Raw genomic sequence first — 13193 nt, 5'->3', positions numbered from 1 at the left:
GGACTTCTGCCACAGCTGTGGCAGGAGTTTCCTTCATCCCCGAGGGGATGTAGGAATCCTCTGCCACAGCTGTGACAGCTGTGGTAGAAGTGCAGCATGCTATCCTATTGCTTTCAATGGGATCGGCACTGCTGCCGGTCCCATTGAAAGCAGTGGTTTGTAGCAAACTCTGCAGTATGATTTTCTGATAGTGCTTAGCTATTCATTCATGTGGATGAGATTTGTCAGAAATCTCGTCCACACGGGGCAATCTGTTGTGGCAAAGCCGACATAAGCCGGCGCTGTGGCACGGATTCCCGGGACGCAGCATATCAATTTTTTTTCCGTAGCGGCCTTGCTTTTCACTGCAGCAAAACCACGAGATTTCCGCGGCAAATCCGCCCTGTGTAAACCCAGTCTTCGGGCTCCATCACACGAGGCGTGCACAATGTGATTTTGTGCATATTTATTTGTGGATACAGACTGTTTGCGCACACAAATACACGCGGTTGTGGACAAAATCCTGCGAGAAGATGCACAAAACTCCCACGAATATGGACTTCACTGTTTTCAATGGACTCATTCATGTGCGCTATTTATTTCCATCGCAGCGATGCTGCCGGTATAAAAGCGGCAGTATGTCCTATCGGAATGCCTCGGCCATTGTTTCCAATGGCACTTGCGATGCAACGGGAAGCATTTGCGATCCTCGGACGCACATGAAACATATCTGAAAATCACAACTGACCAGCGGAGATCCGTCTACCGGCTCCTGCTCCCAGGCAGCGGCTCCCGCGGCAGAGATCCGCGCAAAACCTTTGCATCGGAGATCCGCCGCAGGATACCGCAACGCCCGTGGACAGGGGGCCTTTCACAGAAGGCAGGTTTGAATTGCGTTCCCCCCGGCCAGATTATCGCAGTGAAAGCTCTCCATAGCAAGAGCGCTTCCCACCCCCCTGTCCACGAGCGGAGAATCAATGCCATTCTCTGCTCGCGGCCGGATGGCCACGATTCTCCACAGTCAGCCTATGGCCCCCTGTCCACGGCAGTGTATTCGCTGGCGAATCACGCCGGCCGACGCTTCCCATAGCATTGCTATGGAAAGTGCGGGCACCTGTCCACGAGCGGAGAATCATTGCGATTCTCGGCTCGCAGCGGACAATTCGCAGCATGCTGCGAACTGCCGCGATTCTCCGCCTATCTATTAGATAGGGCTGACCGGCGGAGATTCGGCAGCGGCTCCTGCGGACACCGCATCGCCCGTGGACAGACGGCCCATCTGTCAGATAGGCTGACAGCTGAGATCCGTCTGCCGGCTCCTGCTCCCCGGCGGCGGGATACCGCAACGCCTGTGGACAGGCAGTATTCCATCCAGGTATACCGCGGAGTGCTATATACTCGGCCCGTGTGAAAGGGACCAGAGGCCTGGGACAGTCCGCCCCATGCGCCGCCTATACGCAGCTTCGGCTTCACATGCCGCTCTCCACACGACGCAGTATCACCTGCGAGAGAGAAAGCGGAAGTAGCCCGGCTCCACCAATCACAGCTCGGCATGTGGGCGTGGTTGGTTGGCTCCACCAATCGGAGGATTGTGGAGGTGGAGAGAAGCGGCCGGTGCAGTGCGGGCTGGAGCCGTCAGGTCGGTTGTATTGCACGCTGCTGTCAGTGTGGTCGCATGACCAAGAAAGGTGTTACGTGACAGTCCGGTTACTGGGGCACTAGCCGTGTGTTAGAGGGGTCCGCTTGGAGTGCGCAGCCGGCTGTCACCAGTGCAGCCCCTACAGTGTGCACAGCGCCGCCCCGTGACTAGTAGAGGGGCTGGAGCACAACTGCATGTTATCCTATATCCACATCGATGGGGGTCGCACTGCTAAGACCACCACCGATCCTGAGAACGGGGTCCTGTGTGCCCAGGTAATTGCAGGCGCAGATCTCATCGCAGTCAATGGCAGCTGCACTTGTAATTTCAGGCTGGGGTCCCATTGATTGCGATGAGGCTGCACTGGCAAATACGAGCCTCGGCCGCTACTCAGGGGTCCAAGCATTGCTTCTGCCCTCGACCCTGGTGTATCCTGGCGGCTGCTGCTGGACAACCCTTTAAGACCACCTTCACCCAGGTCAAGCATGCTGCAGAATTTTCACTGGTGGAGTCCCTGATAAGTCCGCAGCGAGTGCCGCACGAGCCACGTGGCGGGGGATCACCTTCACTGAGGCCGGAGATTTCCAAAACCAATTTGTACGTGTTTAAATACGCCGTGGATTCTAAGGCGGGGTTCACACGGGACGGATCTGCCCTGGAAATTCCGTTCGGAATTTCTGTGCGGCACATCTGCCCACAGCTCCTGATCCTGGGTTAGCCAGCCATGTGGATGAGATTTTGCAAAAATCACTTCCACATGGGGCGGCCAATCCGTCACGACAGCCGCAGCATGTCAATTCTTTTTTTTTTTTCCCCTGTTTCGACCTCACTCTTCTCTATGGGGAGAAGAAGCTGCAATGGAATGCCAGCGGCCGAACCGCTACCAGTACCCGCGGCGAAGTGCCCCGGGTTTTGAAGCAGCGCTTATCCCACGGAAATCTCGCTGTTTTTCGGTGCGGCCAAACCGCAAGATTTCTATCCTGTGGGAACCTAGCCTAAATCCAGCATATATTTATTTATGCTGCAGGGAACCTAATCCCTGCTTACACAAGGGTTACATCTCACAGCAATATGTGCCGCCTGCACACAGCAGGGACGGATCCCACCCTGGGAGCAGTGCTGTCCGCGCGTACCTCTACTCTCTCTGCTGCGGATGGTCGGCACAACTTGCTGTCGGACAGGCGCACTACAGTTTTTTTTCTTTTCAAACTGCTTTTCCCACGCCATCGCCTAGCAGTGACGTGGAATCTGTGACCTTTCTGCCATGTGATTGCAGAGGGGGCCGCGGATCAGACGGCTTCCATTAACTTCAATGGAAGCCATCCGCTAAAAAATGGAGCATGTTGCAAATTTTTTTTTTCTCCACTTGCGGAAACCACAATCTGTTTCACAATTGGTTTCCGCAAGTGTGCAGGAGGAATCGATTTGGGCGCTATGTGCTGTGGATCCGCAGATGTCTGTCGCAGATTCCACAGTAAATATCCGACCGTGGGCAGGATTCCTAAAAATGCAGCCAAATCCGCAGCATTTAACTATGGATTTGGCCACTGCAAAACGCCCACAAAGAGTACAACATGTGACGGGGGGCTGTGGGGTTGTCTCCCCCATGTATGGGATCAGAGGTAACAATGTGATGCATTGGGGGGCTGATGGCTGGGATCTACACGATCACTAGGACGGGGGTCCAGAACTTCTCACACGCCATACCGCTCCGCTCGTGTCAGCGAATCCATACAAATCTGTGTTGTAGAAATTAATCTGTAAATCTGCAACGCATGAACAACACTAAGGCCTCATGTCCACGGGGAAAATCAGATCCGCTGCAGATTCTACATGTAGAATCTGCAGCGGGTCCCTCCTGCCCCGCGGACATGAGCGCCGAAAATAAGAATTTAAAAGTATTTACCATCCGGCGCGGGCGGAGAAGATCAGCTGTTCCTCACGGCCGCATCTTCATTTTCGGCCGGCGGATGAATTCCTGACGCCGGCGGCACGTCGCCGGCACGTCGCCGACGTGCCGCGCGCATGCGCCGGGCACATCCGCCGAGCCGAAGCAAGGAAGATGCGGCCGTGAGGAACAGCTGACCTTCCCCGCCCGCGCCGGATGGTAAATACTTTAAATTCCTATTTTAGGTCTCCCGCGGATCCGGACGGCTTCCATAGGCTTCAATAGAAGCCCGCGGGAGCCGTCCCCGCGGGAGACCCGCACGAAAATGGAGCATGGTCCGGATTTTTCCATGCTCCATTTTTTTTAAAATCCCTTTTATTGACGATCCGCGGGTATTTATCTACTGCGGATCCGCTGCGGATCTTAAATCATATTTTGCCCGTGGACATGAGCCCTAAGGCTTCATGTCCACGGGGACAGATCCGCAGCGGGTCACCCGCATGCGTGATCCGCGCCCCATAGGGATGCATTGGACACCCGCGGATGTCATTTTCGCTTGAGGTGCAGATTGTGTGTGTGAGAAATCACCCCCAGCATGCTCCATTTCAGTGCGGGTCTCCCGCGGGGACGGCTCCCGCAGGCTTCTATTGGAGCCTATGGAAGCCGTTCGGATCCGCAGCACACCCGCAGCTAAATTCCTGCTCTCCAAAGTGGGAGAGCAGGAGTTAAAAAAAAAAAAAAATGGAGTGCACGGCGCATGGGCGCGGCACGCTGCCGACGTGCCGAGCACATCCGCTGGGCCGAAGAAAGAAGATCCAGCCGCGGCGGAGGGCAGATCCGCAGCGTCCAGACAGGTAAGTAATGCTTACTTTTAAGCCTCATGTCCGCGGGAAAGGAGGGACCCGCTGCGGGATTCTGCATGGAGAATCCGCGGTGGGGCTGATTTTCCCCGTGGACATGAGGCCTAAGGGTAATTCCACACGGGAGATCGTGATTTTGCCACAAAAAAATCACGTAAAACTGGCATCTTCTATTCACTGCACATTGTGAGCCTCAGCGATGGTTTTCTGGGACAATAATCTCGCATCGCTGCCACCTGCAATAAAATCGCACTTTTTTTTTTATTGCAAAAGTCAATGGGGTTTCTAATGTGAAAATAATATTACACCGCGTGTTTGCAGCGTTGCGATGCGATAAAACGCAGGCTCCATAGGGATACGATGGGAGATTTTAAAAAATCACAAAACGCAGAAAGTTAGAACATAGCACGATGCTTTATCTCCTGAGCATCACATCAGTGAAAAAAATCGCAAGTGGGAAAGAAACCATTGACAATCGTTGGTTTCAGAATCTGCTTTTTAACTATCGCAGCAGGCGAAAAATGCTGCAAAAACACGCGTTTTTCTCGCCCGTGTGAAAGCACTTTTAGGCCGGATTCACTCAAGCATATTTGCGCACCAAAAATTGGCATGCGCAATACACAGAAAATAGAACCCATTAATTTCAATGGGTTGATTTATGTGCGAGTATTGCATGTGCAATTTGGTCGCGCGAAATTAAGACCGATACCACATTCTAAAATCTGCGATTTCCATGCAAGAATATTTCCCGTTTTTGCGAGAAATACGCATCACATTGCGGTACATGCAGTTTTCATGCGCATGAAAATCGCACATTTCAATAGGAAAAATCTTTAAATTGCCCTTGCATGAAACTCATATGTGAGTTTTATGCAAATGCGATGCGATTTTTAGCGCACGTAAAGCAAATAATAGATGGGTTTTCTGCGATATCGCAGAAAAATAGGACATGTTGCTGTTTTTCTGTCTGGCAGCATTGCTGGGAGAGCAAAATCACATATGTAAATAAACCCATTTAAAATAATGGATTCCATTCTCGTGCGCAAAACTTCTACAGCAAAATTGCTCGAGCAAATACAGCCTGAAGATGGGGGCCGCTGTTCTTTTCCAGCCACACGTTTAAACGCCAGGAAAAATGCTGAAAGAAACGCAACATTCTTTCTAAAAACACTGTGTGATAAGCTACTGTTAGGGCGCCTTCACACGGGCGTATATGCTTTCGCCCGTACGCACCCCACATTCGCATGAATGAATTTTTGACAAGCTCAAGTCCTGATTGTAATATGCGTTTAAAGCTGCAGCGTGCTTGTAAAAAAATACACAGAAGCGATGGCAAGCAAGGATCTACAGAAATCCTCGGAATAGCATTAAATGCCTAAAGCTGCCTGTCCACGGGTGGGTTTTCATTGCGTTCCCTGCGGCGATAATCCGGCCACGGGGAACGCAGTAAAAGCTCTCCATAGCGTTGCTATGGAGAGCACAGCCGCCCTGTCCACGAGCGGAGAATCAAACCAGCACACTCGATTTTCCTGTGCATTTGTGCACTAAAAGCCCCCATAGAAGTCAATAGAGATGTGTATATCCGCGCAAAATAAATAGGAGGTGCATGAAATAATGCATAATGGCACAGGAAATGGAACTCATCTGGAACTCGTTAGACTAATGAGCCATTTAAATTGATGCATGCTTTTTGCACTGCCCAAATGCACATGCAAAAAAAAGTACAATAAAAGACGGCGACGCGTGCGCAAGAAAGCATAGTTCGTTGTATAAGGCTGGATTCACACGAACGTATATCGGCTCGGTTTTCACGCCGAGCCGATATACAGTGTCCTCATGTGCGGGGGGGGGGGGGAGGATGGAAGAGCCAGGAGCAGGAACTGAGCTCCCACCCCCTCTCTGCCTCCTCTGCACTACTTGCAATAAGGAGAGGCGGGACTGGGGGGGGGGCTAATTAGGAGAACTTAGCCCCACCCCTGTCCCGCCTCTTTTAATTGCAAATAGTGCAGAGGAGGCAGAGAGGGGGCGGGAGCTCAGTTCCTGCTCCTGGCTCTTCCATCCCCCCCCCCCCTGCAGATGAGCTCCTGGCTCTTCCACCCCCCTCCCCGCAGACAAGGACACCATATATCGGCTCGGCGTGAAAACCCAGCCAATATACGTTTGTGTAAATCCAGCCTAAAAACGCTACGCTCGTGGGGTGCAACAAATACACATATGCTCATGTGAATCTGGCCTAGAAGTGGCCATACTCATTGGATGTTGGATAAGGCTACCAAATTCGGTGGGACCACCCAACTATCCAACGTGTATCGGGGGGTCTCAGCTCTACAGGTCTATGGATTTCATCATACTTGATCCCTTGGTTCTTAGAGGTGATCAGCGGCTGCTAGAGGTATCTGACAGCAGTATACGCAGATCTCCCCAGGGTGGGTTGGGAGGAAAAGCTGTCGGTCAAATGAGCGTTCACCTGACAGCTGTCCAAGGGCTTAAACATGCGGCCGCAAACAAAACAAGACCGCTGATTTCAAGCTGGCGGTATTCTTGAGCGCCAATACTATGCGCTAGAAGAGATAGTACTCTCCCCGCCTTTCTCGCACGTAGTGGTAGTTTTTCTACACTTTTTTTTCCCAATTTCACAGAGTTTGAATAGTCAAAAATAAATAAATTACTGGTTCATGCGCAAATACGGCGAGTGTATTTACGCATTCGCTTACCTGTTTTAGCCCTCAATGTATGGCCAGAGAAACCTTGAACCCCCATGCTACGTGTGATATCTGTAAGCATTACCTGGCGGTATTTAGTTGCTGTTCTCTTCTAATATTTTGCAGGACGATGTGTGAGGTTGAACTGAGCACACGCGTGTACGTCAAAATGATTTTACACGCGGCACGCTATCCACACAGCACAGTGAGTGGCGCTCTTCTGGGGCGCAGAACGCCCGGCTGCCTTACGTTATGTGATTGTGTCCCCATCAGTCACCAGCTGCCGCTTGCACTCAGCCTGGAGGTGGCGCTCACACAGGTACCTGCTTTCTGTCATTGTGTGTCATTGATCTCCGGGCGGAAACCTTTACCTATAGACCTCCATTGTGAAGAAAAAGTATACTGCACGGTATAGGGTCTGCTACACTATTGCATAGCACAAAATAGTATGCTACTGCATCCCGGCCTGTGTACGTCCGAGGGACACTCTCATGGTCTGTGGGGGTCTATGGACGCCTCCAGCTTAAAGTCCAGAGTCTTTCCCTTCACGTATGCTGAAAACGTGTGGACAGACCCTAAAGAGGCGCCCCCTCCAGAGCATGCTGCTGTTTAAGGCCGGCTTTACACTGGCATTAGCGTATTTACGCTGCGTACTTACGTGATGGGCGTTATGTTTTTGCGTGCGTATTTTCCTGTATTTTTTGCCCGCACATGCCCTGCTTATCTTAAAAAGAATACACAAGTATGCTTCCATTGATTTCATTGGACAATTAGGTTTAATTAGTTTAAATGAGCTATTTTCATGCACAATCCGCACGAAAATAGAACACGCTGCATTTTTCCTGCACTTTTACTGTGTATTACTTGCTCAAATTTTACACGCGTAATACACAGCGCAAATTTTTTTCATGTGAATAAGCCCTAAGAAAAACACAGCAGAATTCATACTGTGCATAACGGATGCTGCTATAAATACCACGATAACCATAAGGCCGGTGGCGCACAAACGAATTAGCATTGCAGAATCCGCGGTCGGTGTCCGCAGTAAATACCGTCCAGAACATGCAATGCAAAAGCGCTTTTTTCCTTCACACTCGCAGAAACTTATTGAGATTTTCATGAGCGGAGAAAAAAATCGCAGCATGTTCTATTTTCGTGCGTTGTCTGCAAGGACAGCTTTCATTTAGGTCAATGGAAGCTGTCTGACCTGCGGCCCATCCACAATTGGGTTGCACGTAGCGACAGTGCGGGAAAAACAAATATTTGAAAAAAAAACCTGTACTACCCATGACTGACGGCGAGCCACCGCGACCATCTGCAATACAAAAGAAAGATAGGTACGCACGGTCGGGCCGGATTCTGCTGCGGGCTCCCGCATGCTGAATCTGACCAATTCGTATGCCGCCGGCGTTAGACACCTTTTGTATGTCCGGCCCAGTGTCTCTCCCATACTGTATATTTTGTGTAATTGTTGCTATACGTAGTAATTGCCTTTTTTTCACTCTCGTATTACTTTTACTATGTGTGCCGCCATTGTTACTTTACCCCTGTGTCCCCCTCATCTTTCTACAGATAGACTCCTGGAGCGCACTGCAAGGACTGGTTATTGCAGGTTTCTACCAAGCAAACTCCGGCCTTAAAGATACAAGGTGAAGAGATTTCATGACAACTCGAGCTCATCTCATTACTCTCACCAATACATTTATCATATGGTATTACCAAAAAGCTGATATCCTGACTCGTCTAAAGGAAGTGCGCTGTCAAGACCGCCCCTATACCTGTGCAGTAGAGATGAGCGAGCGTACTCGCTAAGGCAAACTACTCGAGCGAGTAGTGCCTTATGCGAGGACCTGACCGCTCATCTCAAAAGATTCAGGTGCCAGCAGGGAAGAGCGGGGAGGAACGGGGGAGAGATCTCTCTCACCCCCCACTCCCCCTTGCTCACTCCCGCAACTCACCGCTCTCCCCCGCCAGCACCCGAATCGTTTGAGATGAGCGTGCAGGTACTTGCATAAAGCACTACTCGCTCGAGTAGTTTGCCTTAGCGAGTACGCTCGCTCATCTCTACTGTGCAGTTTAGGACATATGGACACTCCACTATGAGTCAAAGACCATGACCAGAATACCCCTGCCATACATAAGATTATATATAAATTTAGCTACGGTAACAGACATGGGGAGCTGTGATTGGTGCACATTGAAGGAGACCCCCCAGCGGCCGAGCCTGGAGCGGATAGACTATGCATTTCATCTGCATTTTCGAGATACCTACTTGTCAGTAAATGAAAACACTTTTGCATGCAGATGCCTGAAACCAGTCCAGCCTTCGGGCTCCTGTTCACGGGCGTATGCATAAAACCCACATAGCGATTTACTGATTTCGCAAATATGCAGTCTCTGGCGGCAGAGACGACGTATTGCTGTGAGTGCACTGTGCACACCCGCTTATCACACACCGTCATGCGCAGTGTGACTTTTTTTTTTTGTTCCCAGCAGCGTGGCGCCTTCAATTCAGATAGGTTTTTGGGGTATGAATATATTTTCTTGGCTGCGGTCTGAATTAAACTATAGATGCGACATGGCAGGGCAGTGGTGGGGAAGAGGTACGGGACCCAAGTTTGGGAAACAGCGCAGGGCCCGTTGTCTACTTCATCCCTACCCCGATCCTGAATACCAGGTCCGTAGAAGTTCATTTTCCGTGATGAAAAAAAGTTTTTGAATATTACAGCAGATGCCACAATTTGCCCGTACCAGGTGACTGTACCCCCACATATTTATGCCAACGTATATTACTCTTTCAGTATCAACTCTGCTACTCTTCGATCCGCGTCGCTGATAGGTGAATACCAGAATGATGCGGTGCTGATACTGGTAAGTAGACCATCAGGTTTATGGTTTCCTTTTATTACTGGTCAGTTCTCTTACTGTATTCTTTCCTCTTTAGATGGATAATGAGCGCCTGTCGGCCAGTCCTGGAGTCCCCCCCCTCATCGTTCTGCATCAGAACAACCACAAACAGTGGGTCCCTAAAGATAAAACTCTGTAAGCACCTTGTGTATGTATGATACCACATAAACCAGCTCTCCACAATAGTAAAAACTAGCAAGAGAACTTTTGGGATGTGTCTTATGGCAATTATTGTTAACCCTGTCACTCCCAAGGCATTTTTAATTTGTTTTGGGTTTATTTTAGTTTAATTGGCCCCGCCTTTTGGGAGCTTTAACTTTTTTTTTTTTCTGTCGACTTTAGCCATAGGAGAGCCTGTTTCTTGCAGAACGAGCTGTATTTTATAACAGTTCCGTTTAGTATACCGTGTAATAATATAATAAAAAACATAAAATATTTTAGGCTGGTCGAAATGGGGAAAAAATGCAGTCGTGCCATTGTTTTGTGGGTTTTACTTTTCCAGTATTTATGGTGTGCTAAAATGACTTGTCAAGTTCATTCTGTGGGTCATTACTTTTATAGCGATACCAAACATATATTTTTTAGGTTTTATTACTTTTAAAAAAATACCCCCCCCCCCCACACACCACCACCACTACCCCCCCCCCTTTTTTTTTTTTTAATAAAATTACTTCCTGTCGCCATAGTCAGAGACTAATAATTTTTTTTATTCTTCTTTTAATGAGTCTGTGTGATAGTTTGGTTTTTGATCACTTTTTATTCAGTTTTTTTCTGAAAGGCAGTGTGACCAAAAACCCACAATTCTGACATTATATAATTTTTTTTAAAATGGTGTTCACTGTCTGAGATAAATGTGACCTTTCGATAGTTTGGACTTCTATGGGTGCAGGGATGCCAATTATGGCTGTTTTATTAATTTAAAAAAGTTTTTTTTTCATTAATATTTTTTTTTACTATTCTAATATATTTTATAAACCTATTTTTAACATTTTTATTAGCGCCAATAGTGGACTTGAACAATATACTGCAAGACCTCTGTATTGCAGTAGGTTTTACTTTAAACATGAGCCTGTTAACCCTTTGCAATCCAATTTTGGATTCAAGGTTTCCCAGGGGGGCTTTCTCTTTCTGCCATTATACAATGGCGCCATCTGCTGGCTAGAGCAAGTAATGCGATATGGGACATGCTGGAGAGGCCCCAGACAACAGAGCGGCCAGTAATATGCAGTAAGAATATCCTGCCAGACATCTTCTGACATCAGAGCTGTACAGCCTACAATCAGAATGTCTTCAGATGTCAGCCAGTGGATTGGAAAGGGTTAAACCTTACTACAGACAGGACTTAATAGGTTTGATTTCATTGTAAGCCGGGAAGACTTCACTAGGCTTCTGGATGGCATAGGAAACGTTCGGCATCCTATGATCGCACCATGGTGGGAGTGATTCCACTAACGGAGGGGGGAACCTTCCTACCAATTTACATGCTGCAGCCCGCTAACACACTAATGTACTTACACTGTATTCAATTGTTTCTTGCAGGGTAATGTGGGGTCATTGGGAAGAGACTCAGCGTATCACAAAGCACCTTCTTCAAGCTAAAGCTTACCAGCGACTCATTGACTTTGACACTCATCTGGACGATATCAGAACTGACTGGACCAATGAAACACTGAATGTGGAAATAACCCGTCTAGCTGCTGTAGCAAATGGGAGCACATGAACTTGTGCTGAGGAATAGGGTCTTGGCTAGACTCAATATTATATACACTATCTTAGTTGTGTGTATATCTGTATATATACACAATATATATATATATATCATACACACGCACACAAGTGTATATAAGCTCTACCACAATAGCCTGCCTTTGTCTATTTATCAAGTCCCATTCTATTGTATACATTTAGAATCTGAACTATTATTTATTGGAACGGACATCTTTATTCATGGAAGAACCACCTCTAAAGCATTTCTATTTTTCTTTATTTTGCCTCCACGTATTTCATTGCACTGATGTGTGAGATCTTATTACAAAAAAATGCAACTTATACAACTCTACATCTTATGACAAATCTAGTTAGATAAGACTGAATGGCGCCGGGAAGGCGCTCAGTAGATGAGTCTCTTGCTCTCTCCACGGGGCCTTTTAATTTTGCTGTAATTCTTGATGATGACATCACACAGCGTGGCCTGAGAAGAAAAGTAATCATGTCAGTAACAAACATACCCCTCTGAGGGACCTTATACACGGACTGGAACGTGGCCGCAGGACGCACTGCCACAGACAGCTAACGCTGCTGCTACGGAAATCTGCACAGCTACATACGCATTTTGATGTGGAATGGCTGGCATATTAAGACATTTCAATTCCACATCAAAATCCGTATGAATCCGTGTGGATTTGGAGCAGATTTTTTCACGTATTACGGTTTTGTGCCTAAATTCTGCCCGTGCAAAAGGTCTCTAAGTAAGCTGCTTAAGTAAAGCAGTCGGTTTCAATTGAAGCCAATCTGTCTTCATAATGTGCTGCCCTGTTTAACTATTTTTATGACCTGGTTTGGATCTTGATGGTGAGAGCAACATTTCACAGGCTGGAATGCTAAAGTTTTAACAGATGTCGTCATTTTGTTTCTTGCTGTACTCAAATAGTCTTTGGTGGGTTTTTGGAACACACAGGGCTTTCTAATTCTTACATATTGGATGTCTTCTGGTTTGGTAGATTTTATACAGAGATAAAGTGGCAGAAACAGAAAAAAATACACTTTTTCCTCATTATTTTCAGGTTGTTTTCTACAGTTATTGGTTCAGTCTGAATATTTAACTCAAAACTGAATTCCCTGATTCTCTTGTGCAAAGTGATGCGACATCTGTGTCCATTATCTAACGTATGACACCAATATAGCGCTACAAGGACTACATTTTCCGCTACCAGGTTGATGTGCCATGGCTTTCCAAACTAACCAATAGTTCTGTGCACAGCCTCGGGCAGTGCTAGTCGCTATGATTCCGCCCTTTCCCGCCCCCTCCCATTGCTGGCAGCCGCGAGGGAGCGGGAGCTTAGCACACTATATCCTGCCCCCTCCCCTTGCCAAAAGGGGGAGGCAGTTTAGCAGAGCTAAACTGTCTTCCCCCTGCCCGACAGTATCCCAGGCTCGGCATATACTCGCCGGACCCAGGCCGTCTGAATGGGCGGACAAACGGGAAATGCAGTCGTAAC

At 48.2% G+C, this 13193-nt stretch overlaps 2 protein-coding genes across 3 annotated transcripts in view; one reads left to right on the top strand and one right to left on the bottom strand.

Annotated features, from left to right (window-relative positions):
• The first annotated feature begins 1535 nt into the window (after nt 1–1535).
• EMC9 (ER membrane protein complex subunit 9) lies at nt 1536–11961 on the top strand. The gene is made up of 6 exons (XM_066604025.1): nt 1536–1618; nt 7195–7387; nt 8641–8717; nt 9870–9939; nt 10013–10110; nt 11515–11961. Exons 2-6 carry the CDS (start codon nt 7199–7201, stop codon nt 11693–11695), a joined length of 615 nt encoding a protein of 204 aa, XP_066460122.1. The 5' UTR covers nt 1536–1618; nt 7195–7198; the 3' UTR covers nt 11696–11961.
• PSME1 (proteasome activator subunit 1) overlaps nt 11941–13193 on the bottom strand; it is an 18574-nt gene continuing 17321 nt past the window's right edge. For both annotated transcript variants that reach the window (XM_066604024.1, XM_066604023.1), the window contains one exon: nt 11941–12166. In XM_066604024.1, coding sequence (XP_066460121.1) covers nt 12086–12166 — 81 coding nt within the window. In that variant the 3' untranslated portion in view covers nt 11941–12085. The remainder of the gene's footprint in view (nt 12167–13193) is intronic.

The sequence above is a fragment of the Eleutherodactylus coqui genome, chromosome 5 (genome assembly GCF_035609145.1).
Source record: "Eleutherodactylus coqui strain aEleCoq1 chromosome 5, aEleCoq1.hap1, whole genome shotgun sequence".
Classification (NCBI taxonomy): domain Eukaryota; kingdom Metazoa; phylum Chordata; class Amphibia; order Anura; family Eleutherodactylidae; genus Eleutherodactylus; species Eleutherodactylus coqui.
This window is presented reverse-complemented; position numbering and strand designations above follow the sequence as displayed.